The 16,924-nt window shown below is 35.8% G+C and overlaps 1 protein-coding gene across 1 annotated transcript; it reads right to left on the bottom strand.

The window, feature by feature from the left end:
- Window positions 1-3,867: 3,867 nt before the first annotated feature.
- Window positions 3,868-16,562, bottom strand: LOC136223996 (OVARIAN TUMOR DOMAIN-containing deubiquitinating enzyme 12-like). The gene is made up of 12 exons (XM_066012197.1): window positions 16,339-16,562; window positions 15,172-15,615; window positions 14,897-15,069; window positions 14,110-14,183; window positions 13,876-13,930; window positions 8,224-8,298; window positions 8,056-8,129; window positions 7,920-7,968; window positions 6,505-6,589; window positions 4,687-4,743; window positions 4,221-4,319; window positions 3,868-4,151 (listed from the first exon to the last, which is right to left on the bottom strand). The coding sequence occupies exons 2-11, from the start codon at window positions 15,497-15,499 to the stop codon at window positions 4,222-4,224; spliced, it is 1,068 nt and encodes a 355-aa protein (XP_065868269.1). The 5' UTR covers window positions 15,500-15,615; window positions 16,339-16,562; the 3' UTR covers window positions 3,868-4,151; window position 4,221.
- Between the last annotated feature and the right edge of the window lie 362 nt (window positions 16,563-16,924).

Raw genomic sequence — 16,924 nt, 5'->3', positions numbered from 1 at the left:
AATTCACCTGTAAACATTATATAACCTTACAGAATTCATCAGAATTCACCTGTAAACATTACAGAACCTTACAGAATACCTGTAAACATTACAGAACCTTACAGAATTAATCACAATTCACATGTAAACATTACAGAACCTTACAGAATTCATTATAATTCACCTGTAAACATTACAGAACCTTACAGAATTCATCACAATTCACCTGTAAACATTACAGAACCTTACAGAATACCTGTAAACATTAAATAAATACTAATATCCCCTAAGTTTAGCCAATCTGGTCAACTGTGCCACTCTATCCTCATAAAAGCGCTCCCATCCTACAACGCTTTGACCTCGGTGCCGAAACCACCAGTATATTATAGGGGGCACCGGAAAGTTAGGCGATAAATTTAAACGTATGTAGTGATGGCAGTGAGTCCCTAAATGAGCTATACATATCTCACGTGCTGGTCTTGTAGCAGTGGATGCGGCATACAAGGGTAAGATAGTACCACACAACGCTAATGTGTCCCCACCCGAGAAGCCGAATAACATGAAAGCAGCATTATACATTGTAGCAACCGGCCACAAGTCATCCCAAACGAGCATCCAATAATCCGGTGTACAACCCGCACCGTCCCAACTTACCCTACGAATAGCTGCATCAACACTTTCAACAAACACTCTTTGATACAGACAACGGTTAGCAATTATTTCATTTCGAATGTGATGCCTAACTGTCTGCCACGCTTCTTCGCTACCAAAAATGTAACTTGCAACCGTACGGAAACCACAATTTCCATCACCTACAACGTCGTAGTATGATTCGACATATGGTTTAATTATGCCAACTATTTTATCGGCATGTACGAAGTCAGAACCATAATACGTTTTTCCATCTGCATTCATGTATATTAGTGTAAATGAACTATATATTGCAAAACATTTACAAAAAGAAGCTAGGTTTATAAAATAAACATTACCTGATGAGGCACCATTATGTACCGAGGATGAAGAGCTAATTCTGCCACTTCTACCACGACTCCTAGATGAACTATTAGAACGAGCCCGTCCACGACGAGTTTCATTGTATTCCCAAGAACTCGGCATACGTTTTGTGGATTGGCTCGTCTTAGGTCGTCCTCTGACGTGAATTTTGACATTGGGTTCAGTGTACTGAGCTTGATCTGGGTGTAGTTGATCATGGATAAGCATTGAAATATTACGCATTAGGGCTGGGTCGCCTTTCGAGACCTGGTCCACCAAGGACTTAAAATATCGCTGATCCTCGTTCAGATCATTACACCCTGCATTTTCGTCAGTGTGACCAGAATTGATTAAAAGTGTTCTCCAAAACACATGAACACTGATCATTTCGTCCAGAACACAAGCTCGTTTAAGCTCGCATGCACATGGTATCTGATGCGAGGTTCTCAATACACAACTGTAACGCACGTCCACTTCATGGCTCAACCCTCTCATGCGCTCTAACTCTTCATTCAGCAACTGCAGGCAGTAGTGAGAGACATTGAAAACCAGGTTGTTTAATGGCCGTCCGGTGAAAGTGACTGCTTGACGAAGCCGTGACTGCTCAAGCATGTACCTGAGATGAAGACAAAATTACTATTACTTAGTGAAATGATACAGCCATAAATGCAAATTCCTAAATTGCAGTAGAACAAACTGCAAATACCTTATATTAGTTGCTTGTGATTCAATCTGCTTGTGAACCTTCTGCCATACCGTGTCGAGGGAGCCAGTTGCCGTATTGAGCCATTGCTTTAGACTAGCATGTTCGCTCTCCACTCGATAAGAAGTTGTGTTGCCAAAATGTAGGAACTCCTTTGTCCAAGCAACAACAAACTTCTCCTTATGCACCAACCACGTCTCCTCAACATACGAGATAAGATTTTTGTACCTACTCATCTTATCCTTCATCATGCTAAGATTGGTCTCGTACTCCTCAGTGGTTAATGATTGTAATATTGTTCTTCATCTGCCATTCTTGAATTTAGAGGCAAGTCCTTTATCTCCCATGATTCTATACACCTGATCTTCCACATCCTTATTTATATGCCAAGTGCATATCAAGTGCGCTGCTTGTGGAAAAACTTCTTTGATCGACTTTAATAACCCAAGCTCCCTGTCACTAACAATAACGGTCGGGTTAAGATCAAAGCCAATCAAAATCTTCAGCCTTTGCAAAATCCAACGATAGCTCCCTTTCAGTCTCGTCTTTAACTATAGCATACGCTATCTTGAAGTTGTTATTGCATGGCGTCATCCCCACAATCTCAACAAATGGCATTTTGTACTTGTTTGTTTTGTACGTTGAATCAATGCCGATGTACCAGTGGTAAGTCTTGAACATATCAACTAACTCTGGATGTGCCATGAACACATGCATTATCACACCTGAATCAGCTTGTGTGTAATTGACATATTTGTTCTCCACAGCAATATGGTAGAATTGACTAGCCAAGTCTCTACCTTCAAACCCGTCCTTCCTCATTTTGTCCCTGTAATTATATATGTGTTTAATTACAGAGTTGTCTTCTGGGTGTTTTTCTTTAACTGTTGCTAAAATAGCACAGGGCTTTGCTTGAGCTGAAATCATATCACGCACAATTTGTTTAGATGCGATACTGAGTCCGCTCATCTGCCGACTTCCCTCTGGATACACACGCATTGTATGATTATGCATTCTAGTTAACCCAGCCTTAGCTTGTATCCCCCATCCAGAAAGGTCTGCACGTTGATTGGCTTTAATCTGAAATTTACAGCGGCACGCTTTAGTTTTACTTTTTCTTATTGCAGGATCTTCATCAATTCTCACAACACCTCTATAGCGTTCACCCCGTGAACATCGCAACAGCTTCTGTTTTACCCCCATGTTTGTGCGAAGATATTACAATCTCAAACCCATTCTGAATAGCTATCTTTTTTGCCCAATCAATAGCATCTTGACACGTAGGGAAAACGGTATCCGTTATGAAACGCGAACTATAATCAATGCTATCGGGTTTTCAATCTTCTAACGGTACCTGAATATACAAAAAATGCATATTAGGTTATCATAATTTACATTAAAAATAATGCAAAATATAGTTCGGGGCAATTTCTCCCCCGCAAAAAAATAATTCGGGCCAATTTCGGCCGAAATGGTCTGAACGGGCAGGCTGCCCGTTTCACCGTGGGTGGAAACGGGCAACGCGTACTGCCCGTTCCGTAGGTGGAACGGGCAGCGCGTACCACCCGTTCCATCGGTGGAACGGGTGGCGCATACCACCCGTTCCATGGGTGGAACGGGTGGCGCATACTGCCCGTTCCTTAGGCCGAACGGGTAGTTCATCCGTTCGGTCTAAGGAACGGGCAGTATGCGCCACCCGTTCAGGCAAAATTCAACGAAAAAAAAAATTTAAAACTCAAAATTAACGTTTTTAATAATCGTAATGTTACCTCGTGTTCGAAATCATTATCTTCGGGAATGCTTGGATCCATTTTTGTAAAATCCGAGATTTATGTTCGGGAGAAAAAGGGAGAGAGTTTTTAAGGTTTTAGAACAAAAATCATGAGAAGGGCAATATGGTCAACAAGGTGCGGTGAACCGGAATTAGGGGCGGTATATAACAATACCCTTTATTTACTTGACATTTTATTTTTGACATTTGAAAAGGTGTCCCATTTTTTTGCATTTAAAAATTCTATTAAGAAATAATGGGTTACTAAATGCAATAGAGAATCATTTGAACTTTTGAAAATTCGATGTTAAAGTTTCAACCTAAATATACGTTTTAGTGCATAATAGAAGAGGTGTATTAGTCCTTTTTATTACTTTCTAGTCGAGTAAGTGAATGAACACGCATTGGATACAACTATATGTAAAGTAGAAGAAGAGTTTGATATAATAAAAAAGAAAAGGTAAATCTATCATTAAGTGAAAGAAGTAGCATGCGCAAGCTAAGTACATAAGAGACTCATTGACATTGTACATGAAACCAACTATAAAATAGAGTAACATGTTTCCAAGAGTAATATATATATATAATCTTGATCAATAATATGATTTGGATTGTGATCAAGAAAATAATGTGGATTAAGGCTGCACCAATGAGGAGAGCAAGGCAGGGCAAAAAGATGAAAGAGCTCCCTCATTTCTGTAAAGTCTGGAACAAGTTACCCATTAGAAAGCAGCTGCTGCTGCTGCCACCAAAAGCACAATGTAATAGACTAACCCTAATTATTACAGTCATTGTATGCATCTAGCAACTCCATTTGCTTGTTTCGAAACATCCACCATTTCTTCTTCTTTTTCGTCTCATATATTGGCCAATCTACACCAAAACAGAAACAAAAAGGTCACAACTTTTCCAGTCTGCCAAAAACTCATATGATACAACAGGTTACATGTCGCATTCGAATACGAAAATTTCTTTCTAAAGCAAGCCCTAAAACAACAAAGCTTCTTTCCTTTTTATGAAATTCTCAGTATTCTTACGTTCTATAAGCATTCCAAGGGGGAACTATTTTGCTGTTTGGACCCCTATCATCCTCAGTTCTTATTTCACTCGTTTAATAAGTAATTTTAGCCCTTCATTTTCCACTTTTCAGTTTCACCGATGAGATTTATAAGGATATAGACAATAATATTATACAGTAGTAAATTGAAGGCATGTGGAACTGATACAATTCTAGATTTACCTCCTCGTGAAAATATGGAGTTGTAGTGCACCTCTGCCCAGAAGCTTAACAGAATTACTGCACAACAAATATTAACCAACAAAATTCATATCATATATCTGAAGAATCATTAAAAACAGTTGGAATATGAAATATAGAGATGCTTCAGGAACAAATTAAGAAAAGAATATTTGACCTATCATTACTAGTCATTTGAGCAGGTTATTCACCTCTTATGCAATAATATATTATCTCAATTTTACACATCCTGATCATTTCATACGGCAAATGGTGGATTTTCATACAATCTTCAAAGCAGTACCTCTTTTCTATTGAAAAAGACCCAGGATAATGACAAATGGGATCATTAATGGAATAGAAATCAGAGATAACATTAAGAACCAAACTAACTGCTAATTCAGTAATAATGACTTTTGGAGTTAAATACAAGTTGCAGCCATAGTTGTTAAAGGCCCACTAAGGCACTAAGGGGTCCTGGAGCCTAGATGCAAGGCTCAGGCGTGCGCCTGTCAATGGAAGGTGCAGAAAATGAAAAAAATATTAGATACAAAATCTAATTATAAATATTTGATAAGTACTCTAATAGTAGTTAAGGCACAAGTATGAGCTAAAAAACACACCTGTAACCACACAAACAAGACAACCAAATAAAAACATAATATTGAACGTCAAAGACACCAAGTGTTAACAACAGAGCCTAAGATACTAGTACTGCAGCAGACCTCTGTTGGTTTCTTGTGTCACACGGCAGAAGGAGCTCCTCTCCTTTACGTCTCTTAGTCTTCTTCCCTCCCTTCTATTTTTACATCTCTTCTTATTCTTTTTTACTTAGATCAACAGTTTAGATTTAACTTTACTAAATAGGATAAGTGGTTGAGATAATCAACTGGAAAAGTATAAAAATAATGCATGTGGTTTGCCCAATTTGCAAACAGAGACCCATGGTTTAAAATTTTGCAAGTAGAGGCTTGTGGTATGTTTTATTTACAAAATAAAGTATTTCAAATTAACGGTTAAGTTCTAATTACAACCAAGAACATATTTATCTTTAAAAAAATTATTCGCACATATCGGCAAAACACATGTCTCCCAAACACACAGCTCCCAAAATCGAAACCATAAATCATATGGTGGAATTTTTATGTTTTTTACTAATTTGACAGTTTATTAACTAAATTGATATTTAAGTTCATTTTACACGGAAACCAAATGTTTTTTGTTTTCCTTTGCCCTTAATTTTAATGAGAGCAGTAAAAAAATTAAGAACCTAATCATTAATCAAACGCTGAAGAGACGCGAGTGAGGAAAGCCCAGGTGAGGTGCAAAAGGCGAAATCCTTCTCAGCCAGAGCCTTGCCTAGGATTTATTAGGCGCATGACCTTGAGCCTCACTCAGGCACGCCTTTAACAACTATGGTCACAGCAAATCAAACTTTTATGAGCCATGGATATACCGGGAAGACAAGTAACTCAGTTCTAAAAGATAGATGAGTAAACAATTTATATGCAAGGACATCAAACAAAATAAATGGTCTTTCCTTAGCATTCTAAATAAAGAACATGGAGTCCATAGTGCAGAATCATAGGTTTTTGTACCAATTTCTTCCTACTTGATGGATCATAGGCAGAAAACCATCGAATATTATAAGAGTCCATGACAAGGAAACTAAATGCAATCTGATTGGTATGCCTTTCAAACTCAAATTATAATTTCGTTCAGAATGCTACTTTTAACAAAGTGCAATTGCTCCCGAAATTCTCTCCAAGTGAAAAATAAAATAAAATAAAAAAATCTTTAGAACAAAGTTGATTACTGTACCTCTTTTTGAACGTTGAACATTTGGAAGGATCTCAATGTAGCAAGTATCCTTGAAAGATGTAATAATGATTATCTTGACACCATACTGCATCAAATTAATGGCAAACGTTAAACAGGAATGTCCACAACAAAGCATCTGCGAGGTCTTAAGCCCTTAGAGAATTGTTGCCATATTTAGATCATCGGATCATAGTAAAAAATAACTCATCAAACTTCATAAACCTGTACAGTTTAGCAGTAATGTCCTTCATCTATCACTCTTGCATCCCAACCATTATCACTGATTTTTAGCTGTAATATCCTTCATTTATCACTACTACATCATTGGCCATTGATTTCAACATAGATCTTCACTTAAACAAGGGAGAACAGAGACCAATATGTTTATACATATAAACTAACAATCATCATCTTTTAAAATTGATTCGACTACTGCACAACATTTCTTTATGGAACAGTGAATCATAAAGTAGAAGTGAGTTGATCAATGTACCACACACATTCCCCCACAGAAATAATTATCCCTTAAAGCAAAGAACTAATGCATCAAATTAGTGCATCTCAACTAGGAATTGCAACTGAGTAGAGTACCCCTGAAAATAGCCCCTCCCATTCCCATGCCTGTTTAGCAAATGTACTACGCGTCCATCCAAAACTCGTTTAAAAATGCATCGTCAATTCCCTTTCTCGTCCCACTTAATTTACAAATAACAGTTAATTAACCAAACCCATCCTATTTACCTTATATATATAATGACAAAGACATCATTCCACAAATCTACATAAAAAATAACAGAAACTTTCAAATCCAAAAATTATATCTAAAGTTCTAAATAAATATAATAGATAATTCAATCACAACTAGGAATTAAACCCTTTAACACAACACTTGAAACCAGGTTTGAGTTGAGGGTACCCGAGGGGTATTACCCATATGCGTCTTGGGTTTTTCTTTTGCCAATATGAATCTTGTCTCATACCCCCTGCGATATAGGGTTCAAGTAGTCCCATTAGGGGTGGGTAGGAGAGAGTACCCAAAAATACCAGTCTAGTTGACATCCACAATCTCAAACACTCATCTTAGGTAGAAATTATCTGATAATTTAATGCTAGTAACTCGTTTTCCCTTTCAATGAGCAATATATACTTCTCATAGCCAGTTAAATATTATGAACGAAATAACAATTTTGCAGAAGCATGTAAGCCCTTAATTGCATAGCACTCAGAAGTTTATGAGGATGGTGATATAAAAGGGAACAAAGAAAATGTAACATTTTTCAAATGCTGGAATCCGACATTTGGAATGACAAATTGCAAGTCAAGGTACCTATAAGAACTACAAAATAAAATAGCATCGTAGAACAATTAGAAATTATGAGGAGAAAAGGTCTAAGACAAAGGTTTCTAAAGCATACCGAGTCCGCAGCAGCCTGCAAAGTGACATGATCACCCCATTCACCACTCCTATATTAAAAAACATTACAGCAAAACCAAGATCAATTTTTACTCCAAACAAAATTAACAAGTTAATAGAAAGGAACAGAGATATACATGGACATCTTCTCCAAATAGTCACCATAAGCCATGGGAACATAACCCTCGTATGTCTCAGGATACGACTTGAGCTGATAATTCATTGGAACACAAGCCCAAAAGCAATATCATTGGTGAAATTGTACCGAACCGACCAACGAATTTTCAGTAACAAGAATGGCTAACCTGATGTACAACTTGTTGTCTCACAAATTCATGGTGCTCCGGAGTTAGATAAAATTGGTCTGAGAGAGCACGAAACTGGAGACATCATTAAAAATATCAGATGTGAAAAGCATACAGTGACGCACAAAAGTATCTAGCAAGTACTCAAGCCACTTAGAGTTGAATCTCAAGCAGATAATAACTAAAGTAAAAGAAACATGATCAAGAGAAAATATGCACATACCAAAAGAGAGAGCAATTTTTTTTTATATCTTTCACAACTATGTAACTCGTTACCATTTAAAGCTCAACAGAGGCCATAATATCAAGCAACCAAATAAGGGGAAAAAAACTAGTTCGAGCATTTAATGGAATGAAACTGCTAGACGCAAAAGAATAAATGAAATATGGCATCAGCTTCAATTTATAGAAATGTTCTATTTTGTTTGGATGAAAGATTTCAAATGAAGAGATTTGGCTGCATAATTTTTATTTTGCAATTGAATTCTATATGATTAACCAGATTCATGAATTGACATTGATTTCATCAATGTGAATGACCAGTTATTGTAGGCTGACTAGAAATGACAGCTTCTTTCAGGCATTCAATTATAGACTTACAATTATCAAACCCTATCTTCATTTAGCATTCTTCTTCCCAACGTCAGCAATATAGGTTCCCACTACATTGATATGAGACTTTTTACTCGGATTTGATATCATATCATGGCAAAAACATGACAAGTGATGCACATAACCATCAAGCAACAAAAAAGAGGAAATCAAATAAATATTTTCCAAAATCTTTCAAAACCCATGGAAACATACACAAAACACAAAAATATGTATTGCCCTGTTATATATAATAATATTCTCTATCATACAGCCATCTAAAATGAGATGTTGCAGGTGGAATAGTGAAGTTTATGAAACAACCACATGTTCAGATAAACATCTCTTAGGCTGACCACTTCAAGCAAACACTATAGAACAGGCCACATTCATAAGTGAACTCCAAATTATTCTCGCAACAGGGATTAAATCCATATAGTTTTTCAGATATTCTATTACGTACAAGTTAGGAATTTACTAAGGAAGGAAACTAGCATCAGTACTAGTCCTGTAGGTTAGACGAGTATAATTATAAATACAAGGGGCTGTATGTTTTTGTATAACGAAACTAGAAGAACTCTTTTCTTCAAAGACTTCGTGATATTCAAGAGTGGTTCCAACTCAAACAACTAGGTTTTCTTTTTCTGGCCATTTTCTGTTTTTCCTAGCAGCACAAAAGATCATTATGTCTGAAATTTCTTCTTCCAATTCCACAGAAAACTCTTCACAACTTGCTAATAAGCCATAATTAGTACAAATTACCTCTACTCAACTAATGGAAATAACTTCCCGTGCTGATCCCAACCTATCCATATGTACAATCGTGGTTGTAGAAAAGACTGCACCTGATAAAAATGATGGAGAATATGCCACTTGGGAACGCGTACAGGTTAATTCTATGGAGGATGAAATGAGAGCAACTCAACCGCCAGAATACTTATCAGCATATACTCAGAAAAATCAAGAAAGAAAATGATATAGAGATCAAGATTTTCAATAACTTTTTCATCAAAAAAAAAAAAATATATTTTCAATAACTTTTTAATGGTTATAGTAGGACCTTGATTTGTTTAATGAGTACGACTAGGAAAATCTAGAAATGGAGCTCATTATCGACAGCTCCTTCATAAATTTTGTTTTCTTCCAAGTTTAGTGAAGGGTTACAAAAATTGTGCAGGGGCCACTTCCATCCATGAATTTGCCAAAGTAAGAGAGAAGAGAATAGGAGAAAGGCAATGCTGGGAAAAAAGGTGACCCATTCATTCAAATTTAGTTACAGAAGTAGTGGTTATAAGGTGAACATTTGCAAACTTGAGGACAAGCAGGATGCTTCTTGTGATTGTACACTTGAGCTCACAATCTCCGTTAAATTGCTGAGAACTTCATGGAAAACTAGAAATTTGGAACCTGAAAAATTAAGCTAAGAGCCTTCCATAACTGGAAAGAGATGATGTTTTACTTTTACAGATGACCATACCTGAATTTAATTATTTAATGCAACAAAAAAATGATGTTGAAAATTATGCAAGGATTTCCAGACAAGCTAAGAATCAACTTGAAAGTTAGATTGATATTCTAGGAACATAATGCGAAAGATTGTTTTATTGAGACTTTTTTTGACCAAAAAGGAATCAACATCAATCTTCTTCTAAAGACACCCTAACAAAACAGTCTAACTTAAAAAGAAAATTCCCAGCTTTCAGAAGTTAGTAGGGAATTAAATGTTCCTATCAATGTTCCAAAACAAGTTTAGGGGCAAACTGTTTCGGCAGCAGCATACTTGACAAGTAGAATCACTTCTTGTGTTCTAAATCAGGAAACACGCTCAAAATGTTTCACAAGTCTTCTTCCCAAAACAAACTTGTTTCAAATTTTACTTCTCAAAGTGTTTGGATGTACTGTGTTTCTCCATACACCTGAGACACATATCAGCCAAAGCTTGATAGTAGAGAGGAGTACAAAAAATTTTACTCATTAAGTATGCATCTAATCGTAAGGGTATTAATTGTTCTAATCCTGTCACATTAATAATAAACATATAGAATAAAAATCCATGTCAACATGAATATATAGTTTATTGAACAGTGAGCCCTCTTAAGTTTTAACCAAAATACATCTTGAGGGGAAGCACGTAAAGGCAAATGAAACAAATTCTAAAAATTCTGTACAACTAAATGTTAATCCGGTGCCAAAAGTATCTCAAAATTTACTGTGGAAATACATTAAAGGGCGGCCCGGTGCACTACGCGTCCCCGCTAAGCGAGGGTCCGGGGAGGGGTCCCACCACAAGGGTGTATTGTGGGCAAGCCTTCCCCTGCCCTTTTTTTTTTTTTTGGCAAGAGGCCGCTCCTATGACTCGAACCAGTGACCTCTCAGTCACACGACAACAACGTTTACCGTTGCACCAAGGCTCACCCTCACTGTGGAAATACATTACAAGGTGAAAATCCTATAATAGAGCTAAAGTATATACAAGAATGCTTCCTCATTGTAGAGAACAACCTCTCTTGGCACAAGATGAATCCCAACCCCAAAATCCTGATCCTGAACCCAATACTCTTCAACCATGTGGTTCTTTTTATCTTTCTTAGCCTATATTAAACTTTGCCATTCCAAAAGATGTTGGTAAGTCAGATAGTTTATGTTCCCATAGCCAATAGGAAAGGGATTCAACCATGTGCTACACATCCTATAGACAAATATCTGTCCTACAATAGGTTGTCAAGTAATTGTAACACCTTATCTCAAAAATTTCAAACTTATCTATCCCTAGAAACATCAAAGCACTTGAACTGATTGAAAAAAAAGTCATTATAATAGATGAGGTGCAGGCCCTTATGATTCTATTTTTTTTAAAGCATCAATTTACCAAGGAGGAGAAGACAGTTGGATAAAAACGGTCCTTCACTATTAAATGTAGGGCGAATGGTTTTCTAGTAAGATAAAGAGCTAGATTTGTTTCTAAAATGATTCACCAGACTTATGGTACTCCCTCCATTCCATTATATAAGTCATTCTAGGGTATTTCACACAAATTAAGAAATATATTGGTTAACTAAAAAAAATTCTCTCTCATGTCACTATTGGGCAATAAGCATTGGAATATTAAAAAACACATGTACCAATACAAAAAATAATTCTCTCTCATGTCACTATTGGACAATAAGCATTGGAATCCTAGAAAGACTTATATTTTGGAAAAAAACTCAATTGCTAGAATGACTTATAAAAAGGAATGGAGGGAGTAACAAATATCATGAGACTTTTGGTCCATTAACAAAGATTGATTCCACCTGGGTTCTACTCTCTCTGGCAGCAACTTTTAATTCACATATACATAAATTAGATGTAAAGAATGCTTTCTTCAATAACAACCTTGAAGAAGTTTTCACGGAACCTCCACTTGGGAATGAAATGGACTAAGCAGGCTGATGATGCCTATATCCATATATAGACTCAAATATTCTCCTAATGAATAACAATCTTGAATAAGTTTTTATGAAACCTCCACTTGGGAACTGAAAGAAACCAGGAAATGCTGAAGTATTCAGGCTGATAATGTTCTTATATGGACTTGAACAATATCCTTATGTGTGGTTTGAAAGATTTGGAATGATGTGAAGAAGTTGGGTACAACCAAAGCCAAGATATCAATACATTGTTCTTTAAGCATCCTCATGAAGGAAAAAAGGTTGTGCAGACTCTCTATGCAGATGATAATGTCCATTGGAGATGATAGTGAGAGCCAGAAAGATTTAAAAGAAAATTATAGTTAATATATTTGAATCAGAGACCTGGATGAATTGAAATATTTCAGGGAATGGAATTTGCAATCAAGAAAGGAACTTCTTGTTTCTGAAAGAGAATATGAGTTTGTTTGGAGAAACTGGAATTTAGGGTGTAAGTTGTAGAAACTCCATATAGTGAGCGAATTTGAACAAATGGTAGCTACAGAGCTAGATTTCTGTAGGCAATTTGATATATTTGGTTACACCAGACCTGATAATTCCTTTTTTTGTTAATATGGTGACTGAATTGATTCACTCTCCTAAATGAAAAACATTAGGATACTGTTTTGAGGATCTTCTTCAGGTACCTAACTGGAACTCTTGGGAGCGATAATTATCTGCCAAAATGAGTCATTTACAAGTGGAACTCTATGATGTGGATCAGGTAAGTAGCAAAATTGACAGGTGCTTAAGTTTTAGTCCCTTAGATTAGATGCTATAAAGGTAGGAAATCTTATAAGATGGTGGAGTTGAAACAAAGTGATGTAGCTCGAAATAGTGCAGAAGCAAAGTTCGGGAAAGCTACTCCTGAGATTTATGAGGTAATTTGATTTAAGAGGATATCGAAGATTAAAAAATACCAGTTATTCAAGTCCTAAAAGTTTGTGACGAAAAGGTTTGCTTCTGCACATAATCTCCTACATGATAAAACCAAATATGTGGAAGTAACTCATCAAACATAGTTATAAACTATACTAGTTTGTATGCCAAAACTTCCTACATCAAATCAAGTAGCAGTTTTGTTTACCAAGGGACTTCATAAAGAGGCAATTTTTTATAAGCTAATATACAAACCGCGCAAACCATATATATTCAAAGCCAGCTTGAGGGAAATGTAGGAATCAAAACCTGAAATTATTCTGGTAAGCTGTTAAAATCTTAGTCTATTTTTGTAAATATTTTGAGAGCTAGAAGCTAGGGATTTACTAGAGTTTAAAGAAAGCAATTGAGTTGAGGATATTAGATTTGTCAGTCTTGTAATTTAGCTAAAAGAGTGAATATAAATACTAAGTAGTTGTATTTTTGCTGTATCATAAAATAACGAAAAATCTATTTTTCAAATACTTAATAAACTTGAACTTCAAATGCTGCCAGGGGTCGATTTAACCTTCCACAAGAAGATAGAATTACTGGTCCCTTGTTCTGAATGACATATAGTGTCAATGATGGTATAATATGAGGAAAATTTCCAAGAATATATCACCAATGCTTCTATTATACAAGCAATCAGACATTACAAGAATAAGGACTGCTCCGAGATAACAAAGCTGACCTGACAATTACCATCTCCTTGAACTTTACGCTCAACCAAATCATACACCAGCAATCTGAAGAAAAATCCATTTCAAGGGTCATGACAATATGACGTTTATCACCAATGAATCTAAAAAACCAACAATTATATAAACAAAACATGAGAAGCCCATAAAACATTTGTCAAAGAATAAGTCACGATCTAAGAACCAATTTAGAGAGCAAGCACTATCCAAAATTAAAGAGGAACCACCTGTCTAATAGCCTTTGATGATCTAATGTTGCTTCATCAATTGAGGGAATTTCTCCATTGATTCGAGGAACATGCTGCACAAAGCTCAGATATCAAGCATAAAAAACAGCCTAATTAAGCAAACAAATTAAGAAGCCAATAGATATACAATTACATCTAGCAGAGAAGCATACATCTTTTTTTTTTTTTTTTTTTTTTTTTTTTGTGTAACTTATTTGTCAATCTTCAGGGGAAACATGACAGACATTTATTTATAGCAAACCAACTTTTTTGAAGTTTTGAATGGAGAAAAACAAAATCTAATAAGGTAATCATATCTCAGGAAGGTTAAGGTACACCATGCATCAAAATTCAAGCAGAAACCCTCAACACAGTAAGGGAAAAAAGATGACCGAGGACCAAATAAAATGTCATCACCAAGCGACATACACACACAGAACACACTAATTTGGAGGCAAGAAAGAGAGTGATTCATGCCATTGCCAACTAAATTCCAATCTCACATAGCCAGAAAAAAAAAATCATTACATTAAATAACTAAAAGAACATCGGGATGCCAACTCATAAAGCGAGATAAACTTAAAACAACTCAGAAAGGTTCAAACTAAAAGAACATAGTATTAAATCCTACAATATCGAACAAGTATACCGAAGATGCAATTGTAAATGTGCAAATGACCTTACACATTAACGAAGGTAAAGCACTGAAGATTCGAACCCATTACAACTATAGAGACCATTTGAAATAGAGGTATCAAAAGTGGCTTTATTTCGAAGTGGCACTCACAGGAATAGGGACCATCTCGTTCAACCATTTTCCTACTTCACCATCAAAAGCATACTCCTCTGCTAGCTCTATGGAATATGACCAGTCTTCCAAAGGGTAAGATATTTCCTCAGGACTAGAGCATGAACTAGAAGGCCCCATATCATCCATTTCTTCCTTATGACCCTCTTGCCCTACATATTATTGACAGAACAAGCATAATAGATTAAGGATATAGAACATCCTTATTCAACCAAACAAGTATTTAGATTTGCATTCTAATTTTTAACATCTACCATCACCATAATCCTCAATAGATTGGGCATGCCAATCTAGTTGGACTGAAGAACCTTGCAATTGATCATCCACTTCTTGTGGAGAATCCAGGGCTTCTGCAACTGAGAGTTGTGATAATTTTTCTTGAAGAGTGTGTGCAAGAAGCTCATCATCCTCTATATTGGAACATTTCGTGTCATAATACTCATCCTTGAAATGCTGCCCAGCATAATAATTTATATCATCTTGTGTATTAGTGCCACAATACACATAAGTAGAATAGGGATTGCTCTCAAACAACTGGAGACCCCACTGAACAACATCAGGATCTTGTTCATGAGTAATCATTTGCAACGCATAGAAACTCTAAAGTTAACAGGTGTTTGTTCTGCAGAAATAAATTAAACTCTATCTTTAGCCAATGTTGACATTGAACCCCAATACATTGTTGTCACTGCTTCCACCTGAAATATCACATCACAAATTTTCCCTAAGTGATTGAGAAATTTGCTTCAAAATGGTACAAATAAAATAAAACAAAATGATCAAATTCTTCAGCTTTACAATGACTGCCCTCAAACATCAAGGCAGGCCTAGATGCGTCAAAATCTGCAAGACTCACCCTAATACCCCGCTAAAACCTTCTGGTAATTAACATTTCAAAGAGAGCAGTCCAAAGAAGTAAGAGAGAGAGAGAGAGAGATATTACAGATATATATTCATCCAGACATAACTTAATTCTGATTATTATTTCTAGATAAAATATCTAAAACAATTCATGAAGGCCATAGAAGCCAGTAAACTGGCATTTCCCTCACACGCAGTCGTACTTTGCTCAATGTTTTGCAGCATTTTCACACGAACCAAACACAAAGTACACTTTACCAAGCAAAATCCTCAAACATTTATAAATCCAGACATTTTAACTTAATCACCAGCATTTGAGGTCATCAGATTTCACTAGTATGCAAAAATCAACCAAAAATTTGAAGAAGAAAAAAAAACATTGTAACGTAAGAAAGATAAAATTTCAGTTTCATCGTCTGAGTATAGATTCTTTTTGCTTTTCTAATTTGCCAAAGAATGCCATTCTTATTACGGTAATTAAATATTCCACATATCAATACCAAATTAAAATCATTGGAGAAAACGCTTTCGAGGCGCCACAGAAAATGAAATGTACTCACTTTGGTTAAAATGGCGGTAATGTGTGGAGGCTTTCTCTTTCAGAGATGCAGAGGCAGAGGTTTTAACACTCTTCAGTGACAGCGAGAGGAGGAATGGGAGTGAGAGCAGAAGGGAAAGAAATTGATTAATGAGTGGGAGGAAGAGACGTCAATTGACGGCGACGGATCTGAGAATATTTTGGCTCCAAAATTTGTCTTTGTTCATACAATTATTCTATTCCGGTGAGATCTTCTGTTTTCTATTTTGCATTTACCGCCGTTCACTTTTATTAATAATAATAATAATAATAATAATAATAATAATAATAATAATCTGATCAAAATAATAATAATAATAATAATAATAATAAGGTTTAATACATCAAGAGCCCGAGCAATTGGTAAGTTAAAATAATTCATTGAGGGTCCGTTTGATATGCCGTAATGCAATGTAATGTAATCAAAGTTGTAATATAATCAAATTTGTAATGGAATGTAATGGAATGATGATTCTATTACAATGTTTGGTTGACAAATAAAAACAAAATGATAGAATGTAATGACCATTACAATACTTATGTTTTCCTAATTAAATGTAATTATAAAA

The sequence above is a fragment of the Euphorbia lathyris genome, chromosome 3 (genome assembly GCF_963576675.1).
Source record: "Euphorbia lathyris chromosome 3, ddEupLath1.1, whole genome shotgun sequence".
NCBI lineage: Eukaryota > Viridiplantae > Streptophyta > Magnoliopsida > Malpighiales > Euphorbiaceae > Euphorbia > Euphorbia lathyris.
Note: the sequence above shows the minus strand (reverse complement) of the source record. Positions and strands in the feature narration are given on the sequence as shown.

Excerpts from the sequence above, each read along its gene's own strand:
- LOC136223996 (XM_066012197.1), bottom strand. The coding sequence starts at position 15,499 with ATGATTACTCATGAACAAGATCCTGATGTTGTTCAGTGGGGTCTCCAG. Across the intron at positions 6,590-7,919 it reads TGCAGGCTGCTGCGGACTCG|TATGGTGTCAAGATAATCAT; the intron begins GTATGCTTTAGA and ends AATTTGATGCAG. Across the intron at positions 4,744-6,504 it reads TGTTCAACGTTCAAAAAGAG|TAATTCTGTTAAGCTTCTGG; the intron begins GTACAGTAATCA and ends TTTGTTGTGCAG.